This window comes from Anomaloglossus baeobatrachus, chromosome 1, assembly GCF_048569485.1.
Source record: "Anomaloglossus baeobatrachus isolate aAnoBae1 chromosome 1, aAnoBae1.hap1, whole genome shotgun sequence".
NCBI classification, from domain to species: Eukaryota; Metazoa; Chordata; class Amphibia; order Anura; family Aromobatidae; genus Anomaloglossus; species Anomaloglossus baeobatrachus.
In genome coordinates this window covers 694,149,641-694,164,603 of record NC_134353.1, presented here as the reverse complement: position 1 = coordinate 694,164,603, position 14,963 = coordinate 694,149,641, and the positions used below count along the sequence as shown (strand labels likewise).

Below are 14,963 nucleotides of genomic sequence, written 5' to 3'. Positions count from 1 at the left end.
CGGACTGTTCTCGCAAGGTTCAACTGTATTAGTTATTAGCCTATGGGTGCATACAATCTATAATGTACAGGGAGTGGATATGAAAGGACGAAGACTGGATAGTAAGAGGCAAGATAATGTCAGATGAATATGACTGTAACATCCATTCATGTACCTGCCCGGTTTTCCCTTCAGTAGCCAGGCGGCATACCTTCAGTGCAGGTGACCATGCAGCAGGTCTGTGTAAAGGAATTAAAAAATAAGGAATAACGTTAGAATGGTGTTCCAAAGTCTGAACTGGGTGCAAAAACCTAAAAAAACATCACTATGGGGAGATAAGGTATGCACACCAGTGACTATGTAAGGGGAATACATGAAATAGCAGAAACTGCTGTGTGAATACTGACTTGAAAAATCCAATAGCTATATGTAAGAGTGAAAATGTGAAAAATGGAACTGCATGAGAGGACACACACAAGCTAGGGACCCCAACGTAGAGAAATACTTTGGCGTAGTGTTGGGGCTCTATTGCATTGATCAATTCAGTAGCTAAATTTCTCTTGATTCATATGTTCATGGCAGTAATGCAGATTCCATTTTTCATATTTTCACTCTTACATATACCGGTAGCTATTGGATTTTTCAAGTCAGTATTCACACAGCAGTTTCTGCTATTACATGTATTCCCCTTGCATAGTCACTGGTGTGCATACCTTATCTCCCCATAGTGATGTTTAAAGGAATTGTCCAGGCTCTAGAAAAGACTGCAGACTTCTGAAGCTTGAGTGGGTTATGTGATTTTCATACTTCTGGTTAATGCACAGTTGCTCAGTGGTTAGCACTGCAGTCTCGCAGCGATGGGGTCCTGGGTTCAAATCCCACCAAGGACACAATCTGCAAGGAGTTTGTATGTTCTCCCTATGTTTGTGTGGATTTTCGCTGGGTTCTCCGGTTTCCTCCCACACTTCAAAAATATACTGATGGTGAATTTAGATTGTGAGCCCCAATGGGGATGGTGTTGCCAGTGTATGTAAAGCACTGTGGAATTAATAATGAATAAATAATATTATACTCCCAATAGATGTGCCTAGCTTCTCTGAGCACAATGAATTGAGAGAAGCCAGATATGTGACCACCATATATGCAATTTGCACACTTGTAGTCACACGACTGCCCTCTAGCTGGCAATACCGGTGAATCTGCTTTATTTTTCATAACATAGGTAAGGATGGTTGATCTCGGGGAGATGAACATCCAACACTGCGGAGACACCATCACGTGTTTCTCGACGCAGTGACACTAGAACAAGGCCCTCTGGGAAAATATGCAAATATGTGTTGCATATTTTCCATGGGGGCCTTGTTCTAGTGTCACTGCGTCGAGAAAAGTGATGGTGTCTCCGATGTTGGATGTTGATCTCCCCAAGGTCAACCATCCTTACCTATGTAGTCTTTTACTAGGCATTGCTCCCACTAGCCAGTTTCCTACTCCACACTGATGAGGGGCAAATACCCCGAAACAGCAGTCTGTGGATGGATACCATGTTTTGGTATATGCGGTTTCCTTGACTGGAGACTGCCCTTCCCGTGGTTGTTCCTTCCCGGTGAAAGACCTGGTTAGTTTCCTTCCAGCGTTGAGAAACGTGATGGTGTCTCCGCGGCATTCTTATTTTTCATAACATACACATAACATCAAAGTGACATTGCTGTGTGCATGCTTTGTTTTCTGTCATTCTGAACAGCTTCAAGTTTTGGAAACCATGAAGTGGTTAAAAGAAGTGCTATGCCCATTCTGTCCGCTCCACTTGGCCGCCTCCCACATTTCACTGTATAGAGTAAATGACTCCGGTGACAGCTGCTAAAAAATTACCGGTGGTGGTGTTCTGAATTAGCTTTGCCTGGCATAACGCCGCAGCCGCCTCTAATAAAAAACCTGCTGTGTACACAAATCCTGATGGTGACGAGGATCCTGCTCAAGACCCGAGAGAACCTGGACTGAGCAATGTATCACGTGTGATCCGACCAATGCTGAGGTATCATTAACAAGATGGCTTCTGGTTATTCACATTTATTTCATGGCATGTGAAGTGTTAAAGGTTTCCACTGCTCTGACAATCACTTCTCAACAACCATAGCTCCAGGATGTAATATAATAGCTATACCCACCTGAGATGCCAGCACCTGCTCTCCTGGGGGTCATGTGACCTTATCACAGGAGCCCTGCAGCCATTCAATGACCATTTCACTCTTACTTTGGATGAAGGGGACACCTGGAAGATGATAGAGAGCAACAGCAAAGCAACCGTCCTTGGATTAAACATAATTGGTAGGGAAAGTAGAATCCAGCACTTAAGTTTTAAAAAAGGATGAAAAAGAATGTGAAATGGCAAAAGACTGATCCTCCTATTCACGTCTGAAACATAAAGTTTCTCTGCTGCGTTTGGGACAATAATTAGTCCTAGCGATATTGACTGCATAGAAGGTTGTAGTACCAAAGTGACAGTCTTTGATATGGTTTTAACTTTTCCTTTTTTGTCCATTTTTAAAACTTAATAAATTGAGATTTATTTATCAAGTGCTGGATTCTACCAATTATTAAGATGGGGTTGTCAACTACTTAGAAACCCCCTTCTCATTCCCCATGTCTGCCCTTATTAAAATAAAAAAGCCCATAAGTGCTTTCCCATGATCATGGGGCTGTGACGTCACGCGAGCCCCGTGCCCAATCATCCCTGGCTTCCCTCTGTCCGCCTTTGAACATATAAGTAAGGCTGGTTTCAGACGTCCGTGTTTTAGGTACATGTGACATCCGTTTTTAGCACAGATGTCACACGTACCCATGTTACCCTATTGTGTACTCTCACACGGCCATGTGGCCCCGCTATTTCACACGGAGACGTGCCCGTTTCTTCTCCAGCAGCACGGGTGTCACACGGACCGCACACTGATGTGATCCCTGTGACATCAGTGTGACACGTACCGGAGAAAACACGGGTTTTTAAATAAATACATTTTCTATATTTACCTGTTCCAGCGATGGTGTCTCCGACTCTGCTGCCTCCCGCTCATTATTTTCATTGATTATTCACCGCGTTGAGCAGCTGGGAGCAGGGGCATCGCGGTGACCGCACCGCCGAAGACAGCATGGCTGGGGACATGGCTAGTGACAGGTGACTATCCTGCCAGCAGTGTGTTCAGGGATATCCAGGAGGTCATCGGATTTCCCAATGAACTCTGATGACCTCCTGATGACACCCATGCGACAACTGTGTTGCAGCGAGTGTCACGATGGTGACTTCCAGGGGTTCATGAGAGTTCATTGGGAACCCTGATGAGTCCCTGCACAAAACTGCTGTCCTCGGCTGTGCTGTACCCATCCTGTCCTTGCGATGCTCTGGTTTCCAGATCCTCAGGCAGTGAATAATCAATGAAAATAATGAGCGGGGATCAGGAGCGGGACGCAGCAGAGCCGGAGACAACATCGCTGGATACAGGTAAATATAGAACATCTTTTCATTACAGAGACGCGTGTTTTCCCCGGTACATGTCACATATGCAAACACGTGTAACACGTATGACCATAACCATGCGTGTGACTGGTACCTGATTAAACACGGACGTCTGAAACCAGCCTAAAAGGAAGAGAGCTGCGTTGCCCAATCCCTTCCTGTTAATTGCGTATACATCTGAAGGTGGGCAAAGGGATCCTGGTGGTGATTGGTGCGGGGCTCGCGTGACCTCACAGGATCCTGGGTGGGTGAGTGCCTGCATGTGAGGTATGTGACTTCTGGCAGCTCTCACTCTGCCTGACCTTAGGAGTCCTGTCTACTCTGCATTAAGTGTGGGTTGGCTCCATTCATTGTCTATGGGACGGGCGGTGGAGGCCAGCACTTGGCTGTAGCCATCAGTCCTATAGATCAGTGTTCCCCAGTCTTCAGGAGTCACAGGTTGTTTTCAGGATTTCCTCAGCATGGCACAGGTCATCATTTAATCACATACTCAGGTAATGGAGTTCTCATCTACAATACTGAGGAAAACATGACCTGTGGTGACTGCTGAGGACTGGTAGATGGTCACTGCCTGACCTGGGAGGAAGAATGGCGGCACAGGACTCTAGCGCCGGCCCCACTGATCACTCATTAACCCTGTATGTGGTGTGAGGTTCTCAGCACATACATGTAATAACTGGGCAGACCGTGATGTGCTGCAGGGCGCCCACTACACGCAGCCCCGTCCTCTGTATACAGGTAATGGCATACTCCTCGCCGCCACAGACTGGTAACGCGGCCTGGCAGAGAGAGACAGCCGACAGTGAACCGGAAGTGACGTACCCGGCGGAGCACAGCGGCTCCTGTCGGAACTACATGGCGGAAGTGTGCTGGAAGTACTTCCTGGGTCGGGCCGGTAAGATGGCGGCGGACACGCAGGTTGGTGTGGCACCGGTGAGGGTATTTCTGTGCATGTCTCATAGACCCCGCCGTGTGAGCGCGGATGTGGCGGCCGCTGTATGCGGGGCTGTCCGCCCCTGTAGTGTCGTGTACGGGCCCCGTGTGGCCATACTGCGAGCTCTGCTGCACCACGCGTAGTGTCCGCCATACGGCAGCTGCTGAGCGCCCGTCACTGACTGCCCGCGGGCACCGGTGGCGCTGCAGGTTATGGAATCGGGTGTGATCTGAGGTAGAAGCCATATGCAAACAAGGCTGAGTGCACTGCACACGCCACGCCCCCGGCGCACTTTCCACCTCATTTGCATATTGCTTCCTTGCTAACTTTCAGATTGGAGAAAGCGCCAATGTGTATAAATGTCTTGACAGGTCCCCGTATAGGGGTGTTCCTACATAATAAAGAATGGCAGGACATAGTCTACAGTGCAAGAAACACCGCTAATGGGAAAAACTAGTTCTAATTGGCCAATAATCACCATAAAATCTGTGGCGCGTTGGCACGTGATGACCGCCTGTGTGGCACCGTACAGCATGTGTGACCCCAGCCTAAAGGCTGCTTTACATTTTTCAATTTACCGTGCGATCGCACCCGCCCCCATCGTTTGTGCGTCACGGGCAATTTGTTGCCCGTGTCGCACAATGCTGTAACCTCCCGTCACACGTACTTACCTCCCGAACGACCTCGCTGTGGGCGGCGAACATCCACTTCCTGAAGGGGGAGGGACGTTCGGTGTCACAGCGACGTCACACAGCGGCCGGCCAATAGAAGCGGAGGGGCGGAGATTAGCGGGACGTAATTATCCCGCCCACCTCCTTCCTTCAGCATTGCCGGTGGGACGCAGGTAAGCTGCAGTTCATCGTTCCTGGGGTGTCACACGGAGCGACGTGTGCTGCCTCGGGAACAATGAACAACCGGACGTTCAGTTTTTAGAAAATGAGCGACTTGTCAACAATGAACGAGAAGGTGAGTATTTCAGCTCGTTCACCGTCGCACGTAGCTGTCACACGCTACGATATCACTAACGAGGCTGGATGTGCGTCACGACGTGAACCCGCCGACACATCGTTAGATATATCGTAGTGTGTAAAGCCCGCTTTAATGTGGATGTTGTAAGGGTGGCCCTATTAAGGCTGCGTTCACATTTCCGTATTTTACCCTTAGGGTACTTTCACACATCCGGACTTTTGCTCTGCGGCACAATACGGCGTTCTGCAGAAAAACCGCAACCGGCTTTTGTAACGCCGATTGCGGTTTTTTTTGCATTGACTTACATTAGTGCCGCATTGTGCCGTAGGGGCTTGCGTTCGGTCCGGTTTTTGCCGCATGCGGCAGATTTAGCCGATGCGGCGGCCGGATCGAACGTACCCTGCAACGTTTTTTGCTCCGGCAAAAAACACCGCATCGCGCCGCATCCGGCCGCTGCGGCGCATTTTTCAATGCATCCCTATGGAGGCCGGATGCGGCGCGATGCGGAAAAAACCGCATCCGGCCGCCGCATGCGGTATTTTCCACTGCGCATGCTCAGTAGCATGCCGCAACCGGAAAAAAACGGACCTGCCGCATGTAAAAACTGATGCAAAGGATGCGGTGTTTTCACCGCATCCGTTGCATAGTTTTCACAGCCGGATTGAGCCGCAGGGCTCAAACCGGATGTGTGAAAGTAGCCTTAGTCACAATCCATCACTTTGAGAAAAAACTGAATCCTGCAAAATATTTTGCAGGATTCAGTTTTTTCCCCATAGACTTGTATTAATGACGGATTGCGACTGATGGCCCTGCGTTGCATCCGTTTAACGACGGACCAGTCATGGTGTGACTGACCATGGGGCGGAAGGAACGCTGAATTTAACGTTTTTTCTGTGCGGCGAAAAAACTGACAGCGACGGATGCATCGGCGTCCATCGTGTGTTTATAATGGAAGCCTTTGGGTGACGGAATCTCGCAAATGACTGATTCCTGTGACGGATACGTATTTTAGCAACTGAGCATGCTTAGATGTGTAAGTTTTGCTCTGGTTAAAGGGAACCTGTCAGCAGAATTTTCGCAATTAAACTAAAAGATTCCCCTTCTGCAGCTCCTGGGCAGCATGGTAGAAAGGTTCCTGTTGTGACTGTGTGCTCCAGAGGTCTTGCGCATGCCCAGTGGCACTTTCACGGGACTGAGCACTGTGTAAAGCGTGAACGCTGGTGAGGTGACTGTGCAGGCGCGAGATTATGTGCGGCGCTGGGATTGTCATCAGCAGCGTCATCCAAGTACCCGCCCATAATCTCGTGCCCGCGCTTTTTCCTCTGCCTCCACCGTTACGCGCAAGCATGGGATGGGAGGAGCAGCACACCACCGATCAATAGAGGAGACGCGCTTGCGCATAACGGTGGAGGCAGAGGGAAAAGTGCGGGCACGAGATTATGGGCGGGTACTTGGACGACGCTGCTGATGACAATCCCAGCGCCGCACATAATCTCACGCCTGCACAGTCACCTCACCAGCGTTCACGCTTTGCAAAGTGCTCAGTCCTGCGAGAGTAACACTGGGCATGCGCAAGACCTCGGGAGCACACAGTTACATGAGGGGGACGTCCTCATGTATGTAAATGAGCAATGGGGGACGGCGAACAGCGGCAGGAGGGGAAATAACGGACGCAATACAGTCCGCCCCCGTGGCCAGCAAAGCTGATTAGCATACAAAAGGTAAGATTTTATAAAGTGTTTATTTAGGTCTGAAAGGGGGGCCAGAAGCAAGATGAACCTTTCTAGAATGCAGCCCAGGAGCTGCAGAGGGGGAATGTTTTAGTTTAACCCCTTCAGCCCCGGGGCACTTTCCGTTTTTGCGTTTTTGTTTTTTGCTTCCCTTCTTCCGAGAGCCGTAACTTTTTTATTTTTCCGTCAATCTTGCCATATGAGGGCTTGTTTTTTGCAGGACAAGTTGTACTTTTAAATGAAACCATAAGTTTTACCATATGGTGTACTGGAAAACAGCAAAAAAATTCCAAATGCGGAAAAATTGCAAAAAACGTGTGATGGCACAATAGTTTTTGGGATGTTTTATTCACGGTGTTCACTATATGGTAAAACTGATGTACCTATGTGATGCCTGAGGTCGGTGCGAGTTTGTAGACACCAAATATGTATAGGTTTACTTGTATCTAAGGGGTTAAAAAAAATCCTAAGTTTGTCCAATAAAAGTGGCGCACGTTTTGCGCCATTTTCCGAAACACGTAGCGTTCTTATTTTTTGGGATCTATGGCTCAGTGACTGCTTATTTTTTGCGTCTCGAGCTGTCGTTTCTAATGGTACCATTTTTGCGGAGATCCTACGTTTTGATCGCCTGTTATTGCATTTTGCGTAAAACTTGCGGCGACCAAAAAACGTAATTTTGGCGTTTGGAAATTTTTTGCCACTACGCCGTTTACCAATCAGATTAATTTATTTTATATTTTGATCGGGCATTTATGAATGCGGCGATACCAAATATGTGTATATTTATTTATTTTTTAACCCTTTAATTTTCAATGGGGGGGAAAGGGGGGTGATTTTAAACTTTTTAGTTTTTTTTTATTTTTTAAAACATACTTTTTTTTTAACTTTTTTTTTTATTTTCCTAGTCCCCCTAGGGGGCTATAGCGATCAGCAATCCGATCGCTCTTATCTATCTGCTGATCACAGCTATACAGCTGTAAACAGCAGATTCAGTCACTTTCTGTTTCTCTCTGCTCGCGGCCGAGGGAAAACGAAAGTGAAACTTCATAGCTGCAGGCGTCATCACATGACCCTGTGCTACGATGGCAACCACCGATAGTCACGTGATCACGCACGTGACTTCCGGTGGGGGCGGCGGTAAGTAAAAAACATGGCCGCGCGCATTTAGATCTTGCTGCCAGACTTTGGCAGCGAGATTTAAGGGGTTAATGGCTGCGGGTGGAAGCGATTCCACCCGCGGCTAGCAGGCACACATGTCAGCTGTTGAAAACAGCTGATATGTGAGCCGACCGCTGCCGCCTGCCCGTGGCAGTGGGCGGGGCTTAACGGGACACGCTTCATGACGGATATATCCGTCCAAGGTCATGAAGGGGTTAATTGCGAAAATTATGCTGATAGGTTCCCTTTAAAATCTCCTTCCTTTCTTACCAAATGACCTTTCACACAGAAAAAAAAAACACACGACGGATCCGTGTATTTTACGTCTGTTGCATCAGTTTTACAACAAAGTGCGATGCATCCGTCCCATCAAAAAACAGGAGTGTGAAAGTACCTAATATGTGCAATCAGTCAGGTCACCCTTCTATCATGTAGGATAGTCAGGTGCCCGGTAATGTTCTCTGTAAGGCTCCGGTCACACGTGTTTTTTGCTGCCTTTTTTTTAATGCAAATTAGAAGCTGCTTTTTACAGTAACCGCAGAAGCTGAGAATTAGGAAATCTCATGCACGATCGCTTTTTTTCCTGACTAAACTGGAAAACTTTCATGTTTTAAATCTGCAGCGTTTTCTTCAGCGTTTTATTATACACTGTGTGCAGAATTATTAGGCAAATGAGTATTTTGATCACATGATACTTTTTATACATGTTGCCCTACTCCAAGCTGTATAGGCTTGAGAGCCAACTACCAATTAAGTAAATCAGGTGATGTGCATCTCTGTAATGAGGAGGGGTGTGGTGTAATGACATCCACACCCTATATAAGGTGTGCTTAATTATTAGGCAACTTCCTTTCCTTTGGCAAAATGGGTCAGAAGAGAGATTTGACGGGCTCTGAAAAGTCCTAAATTGTGAGATGTCTTGCAGAGGGATGCAGCAGTCTTGAAATTGCCAAACTTTTGAAGCGTGATCACCGTACAATCAAGTGTTTCATGGCAAATAGCCAACAGGGTCGCAAGAAACGTGTTGGGCAAAAAAAGGCGCAAAATAACTGCGCATGAATTGAGGAAAATCAAGCGTGAAGCTGCCAACCATTTGCCACCAGTTTGGCCATAGTTCAGAGCTGAAACGTTACTGGAGTATCAAAAAGCACAAGGTTTGCCATACTCAGGGACATGGCCAAGGTAAGGAAGGCTGAAAAACCACCACCTTTGAACAAGAAGCATAGGATAAAACGTCAAGACTGGGCCAAGAAATATCTTAAGACTGATTTTTCAAAGGTTTTATGGACTGATGAACTGAGAGTGACTCTGGATGGGCCAGAGGCTGGATCAGTAAAGGGAAGAGAGTGCCACTCCCACTCAGACGCCAGCAAGGTGGAGGTGGGGTAGTGGTATGGGCTGGTATCATCAAAGATTAACTTGTGGGACCTTTTTCCGGTTGAGGATGGAGTGAAGCTCAACTCCCAGACCTACTGCCAGTTTCTGGAAGACAACTTCTTCAAGCAGTGGTACAGGAAGAAGTTGGTATGGTTCAAGAAAAACATGATTTTCATGCAGGACAATGCTCTGTCACATGCATCCAACTACTCCACAGCGTGGCTGGCCAGTAAAGGTCTAAAAGATGAAAAAATAATGACATGGCCCCCTTGTTCACCTGAATTGAACCCCATACAGAACCTGTGGTCCCTCATAAAATGTGAGATCTACAGGGAGGGAAAACAGTACACCTCTCCTAACAGTGTCTGGGAGGCTGTGGTGGCTGCTGCACGCAATGTTGATCGTAAACAGATCAAGCAACTGACAGAATCTATGGATGGTAGGCTGTTGAGTGTCATCATAAAGAAAGGTGGCTATGTTGGTCACTAATGTTTTTAGGTTTTGTTTTTGCATGTCAGAAATGTTTATTTCTAAATTTTGTGCAGTTATATTGGTTTACCTGGTGAAAATAAACAAGTGAGATGGAAATATATATGATTTTTATTAAGTTGCCTAATAATTCTGCACAGTAATAGTTACCTGCACAAACAGATATCCTCCTAAGATAGCCAAATCTAAAAAAAAACCACTCCAACTTCCAAAAATATTAAGCTTTGATATTCGAGTCTTTTGGGTTGATTGAGATCATAGTTGTTGATCAATAATAAAAAAAATCCTCTAAAATACAACTTGCCTAATAATTCTGCACACGGTATAGAAAGCAATGAGTGCAACCTCCCCACAACTGTGCGCTTTTGCTGTTTTATTTGGTGAATAAAACTGTTTATGAAATATGTACTGTAATTAAATGACATACAATCTGCACCAAAAAAACACAACAAAACTTTCTTTTTGTGAGCAGCTTCTTTGCTGCAGATTTTGCCGCAGAAAAAAGCAGCTTGCACATGGCCTAACTTCACAGCCCAGCGCCATCTATGGCAAGGGCAGTGTGTGCCATCCATGAGTCCTGTGCTCCCTCAGTGTAAAGCATCTTTCCTGATCAGTACCCTTTCTCTGATATCCCAAATATGCAGCAATTGTTTATTATAGATTGAGGAATGTACAGGGCTGGTAAGGGAAAGCCACCAGGGAGCGGGGACAGCATATCGTAATCCTCCGTTGGTAGGCAGGATGCATTTGACTAGAAAAAGACTCCTAGCCATACAAAGCATTTTACCGGGAGTCCACAATGTAATGTGACCCCACAGATAGCACAAACTCCATAGCATGATATAATCGCATAGAAAACAAGATTTTATAGTGCACAAGAGTTTACAAAATTTATTAGGCATAGTGACAACTAAAAAGTTATAAAATTTACACGTTAAGACCTAAAAATACATGAGGAAACAGCCGGATAGTATATCCCAAATCACAGTCTAATGGGCATTACCTATAAGATCGAGATGAAAACATGCAGATCCCGGAGCGGGTGAATACAGTCACACCACTAAAATATCCCCATACATTTTAAGTGCAATTGAATGTTTATCTCTGTGCATAATAAATGGTCATCCAAGCCCCCAGTCAATACATCAGTAGAGAGTATCATACCCACTAGGCAGGAGAAGGAGCGTAGACTGTTCACCGGCTCTGGGATCTGCATGTTGTGATCTTGTTCTTCTAGATAATGCCCTGTCTGTATTTGGGATATACCATCTGGCTGTTTCCTCATGTATTTATAGGTCATGTAAATTTTAAAACTTTTTGTTGTCACTATGCCTAACAAAATGTGTAAATTCTTGTGCACTATAAAAACTCGTGTTTAAAGGATGTCTTTGACTGTAGGTGCACACCCAGGCAAAGTGCCGTATTGGTATATCCATCACTATAATTGTATGTTATTGTGTGTTCTCATTTTAATTGGCTTAAATAAAATTGGTTTTATCTGTATTACGTAGGGGGGAGCATATGTGTGTCTGTGTGTGTATATATAGTGGGGGGGAAAAGTATTTAGTCAGCCACCAATTGTGCAAGTTCTCCCACTTAAAAAGATATGAGAGGCCTGTAATTGACATCATAGGTAGACCACAACTATGAGAGACAAAATGAGAAAACAAATCCAGAAAATCACCGCGTCTGATATGGCAAGATTTTTTTTCCCCAAATTATGGTGGAAAATAAGTAGTCCCCTAAAAACATGCAAAATTTCTGGCTCTCACAGGCCGGTAACCTCTTTAAGAGGCTCCTCTGTCCTCCACTCATTACCTGTAGTAATGGCACCTGTTTGAACTTGTTATCCGTATAAAAGACACCTGTCCACAACCTCAAACAGTCACACTACAAAACCCACTATGGTGAAGACCAAAGAGCTGTCGGACACCAGAAACAGTATAGTAGTCCTGCACCAGGCTGGGAAGACTGAATCTGCAATAGACAAGCAACTTGGTTTTATGAAATCAACTGTGGAAACAATAATAAGAAAATGAAAGACATGCAAGACCACTGATAATTTCCCTCGATCTGGGCTCGATGCAAAATCTCATCCCATGGAGTCAAAATGATCACAAGAACGGTGAGCAAAAATCCCACTTAGGGGGTCCTAGTGAATGACCTGCATAGAGCTGGGACCACCGTAAGAAAGGCTACCATTAGTAACACACTACGCCGCCAGGGTCTCAGATCCTGCAGTGCCATACGTTTCTGGGCCCGTCTGAAGTTTGCTACTAAAGTAGAACTGTTTGGTAAAAACACAACTCGTCGTGTTTGGAGGAGATAGAATGCTGATTTGCATCCAAAGAACACCATACCTACTGTGAAGCATGAGGATGGCAACATCATGCTTTTTGGGGCTGTTTCTTTGCAAAGGGACAGGGACGACTGATCGGTGTACATGAAAGAATAAATGGGGCCATGTATCGTGAGATTTTGAGTGCAAACCTCCTTCCATCAGTAAGGGCATTGAAGATGAAACGTGGCTGGGTCTTTCAGCATAATAATGATCCCAAGCACACCGCCAGGGCAATGAAAGAGTGGCTTTGTAAGAAGCATACGAAGGTCCTGGAGAGACCTAACCAGTGTCTAGATCTCAACCCCATAGAAAACCTTTGGAGGGAGTTGAAAGTCCATGTTGCCCAGCAACAAGCCCATAAGATCACTGCTCTAGAGGAGATCTGCATGGAGGAATGGGCCAACATATCACCAACAGTGTGTGCCAATCTTGTGAAGACTTACAGAAAACGTTTCACCTCTGTCATTGCCAACAAAGGATATATAACAAAATATTGAGAAAAACTTTTGTTAGTGACCAAATACTTATTTTCCACCATAATTTGCAAAACAAAATCTTGCAAATCAGACAAGGTGATTTGTTTTCTAAATTTGTCTTTCATAGTTATGGTCTACCTATGATATCAATTACAGGCCTCCTCTTTTTAAGTGGGAGAACTTGCACAATTGGTGGCTGACTAAATACTTTCTCCCCACTGTGTGTGTGTGTGTGTGTATATGTGTAAAATTCTATCTAATACTTATTTTAGATTTTGCTTTCGAGACCTCTAGAATACCACATGAGTTTGTTTTGTTACACTAAGGTGCTGAAATTCTTCAGCTTTAAATTCAACAAGTACTGATGGTGGGAACACAGCCTTAGCACTTTGCCTCTCCCCATTCCCCAGGACCATCAGTTACCCTGACCGCCCCCCTACACTTCAACTGACATCAAGTGTACTGATACTATTGTATCATTTGCACCTATTACCCATTGGTCAGCTCTGGAGTTTTTTGTTTTGTTTCTTCACTTGGCAGAGGAAAGACAAATTTACTATCTGGTTACAAGACAGATGATCTGTGAGATCTGTGGTAACAGCTGCAGGCAGCTCCTGACGTTGTTGCCTCTTCTTTCCTCTTGATGAGTAGTGAAACCCGCCCACAGCCCAGTCACTCACGGAGACTTGGGCCAGGCTCGGGGATATCAAATCACCTGGCAGTTGACGTGACCTCACCAGAGCTCAGAGGTTACGGAGCACGAAGGTAGGGGGTCACTTCATGGGGTTGAGCGGACGGCAATAGCGCTGCTCAGAGGCAGAATTGTCTAAGGCTCTGTGCGCACTGGGAAATGGAATTTTCTTGAGAAAATTCCGCATGCTCTCAAAGATTACCGCACCCGCGGTAAAAAAACGCGGGAAAACGCACCCGAAAACCGCATGCGGTTTGCCGCGGTTTGCTGCGGTTTTACCGCGGTATTATTCGCGGCAATGCCGCGGTTTTGCCGCGTGCGGGTTGGGATGTGCTTTATTGCATTCAATGCAATAAAGCATATTGAAAAGAAAAAAAAAAAAGTCATTTAATTCTGAGATAGTAGATAGACAGAAGAATAGATAGAGGGATAGATAGACAGACAGAGGGATAGATAGATAGATGACAGATTGCTGCATTTCCCACGGTCGGCAGTGAGTTCACATTACCGGCCGTGGGAAATGACCGGTAATTACCTCTGCTGTCTGCTGCTTTCATTCAGCGCTGTGTCTGTGACAGTCGCGGCTGGATGGAAGCAGCGCAGGACCTGTGGATTACGCCGGAGCGGTGGATTACGTCGGAGATTTGTTTTGGGAGGGGTTAATAAAATGGTGAACGAGGCTTGTTTGTTTTATTTAAAATAAAGGATTTTTCTGTGTGTGTGTTTTATTCACTTTACTTACGGGTTGATCATGTCAGCTGTCACATAGACGCTGCCATGATCAAGCCTGGAGTTAATGGCGGTGGTCCCCCACCACCATTAACCCCTTGTATTACCTTGCTGCCACTGCTACACGGCGGCAAGAAGAGCCGGGGACACGCCGGTGCTGCCGCATAATGCATGCGACAGTCCCGGGGCAGCTGCGGCTGATATTCTCGGCTGCCGGAGGGGGAGTGAGGCGGGGGACATTAACCCTGCCCCTCTCTCTCCCCAGCCTGAGAATACCGGGCCGCCGCTGTGTGCTTACCTCGGCTGGAAGGTAAATATGCAGCGGAGCCCACGTGCTTTGTTTTCTATATTTCCGTTTTCTTTCTATGTGTGTTCTATGTGTCTGTGTCTGTGTTCTATGTCTGTGATGTGTTCTATGTCTGTGATGTGTTTGTGTTTACTCTCTGCACGGCTTCCTCTTCCTGTAATGACATCACTTCCCTGCAAACCGCAGACAAGCGATGTACATTACCGGAGGTAAACCGCGAAATACCGCAGGGAATAACGCAGGAAAACGCAGTGAACCGCACAGAATTTGCTGCC

The 14,963-nt window shown here is 46.1% G+C and overlaps 1 protein-coding gene and 1 long non-coding RNA gene across 3 annotated transcripts in view; one reads left to right on the top strand and one right to left on the bottom strand.

Annotated features, from left to right (window-relative positions):
* Positions 1-154: 154 nt before the first annotated feature.
* LOC142248922 (uncharacterized) lies at positions 155-4,317 on the bottom strand. Its single transcript, XR_012724962.1, has 3 exons — positions 4,155-4,317; positions 2,145-2,248; positions 155-218 (listed from the first exon to the last, which is right to left on the bottom strand). It is a non-coding gene; the product is annotated as an uncharacterized LOC142248922 (long non-coding RNA).
* A 9-nt stretch (positions 4,318-4,326) lies between these two features.
* The window catches only part of GCN1 (GCN1 activator of EIF2AK4), a 214,029-nt gene continuing 203,392 nt past the window's right edge, over positions 4,327-14,963 (top strand). The window contains exon 1 of one of the 2 annotated variants that reach the window (XM_075320336.1): positions 4,327-4,405. In XM_075320336.1, the coding sequence (XP_075176451.1) occupies positions 4,343-4,405 (63 nt within the window). In that variant the 5' untranslated portion in view covers positions 4,327-4,342. Of the gene's footprint in view, positions 4,421-14,963 lie in introns of both variants that reach the window. The other variant, XM_075320343.1, reaches the window with a different exon arrangement.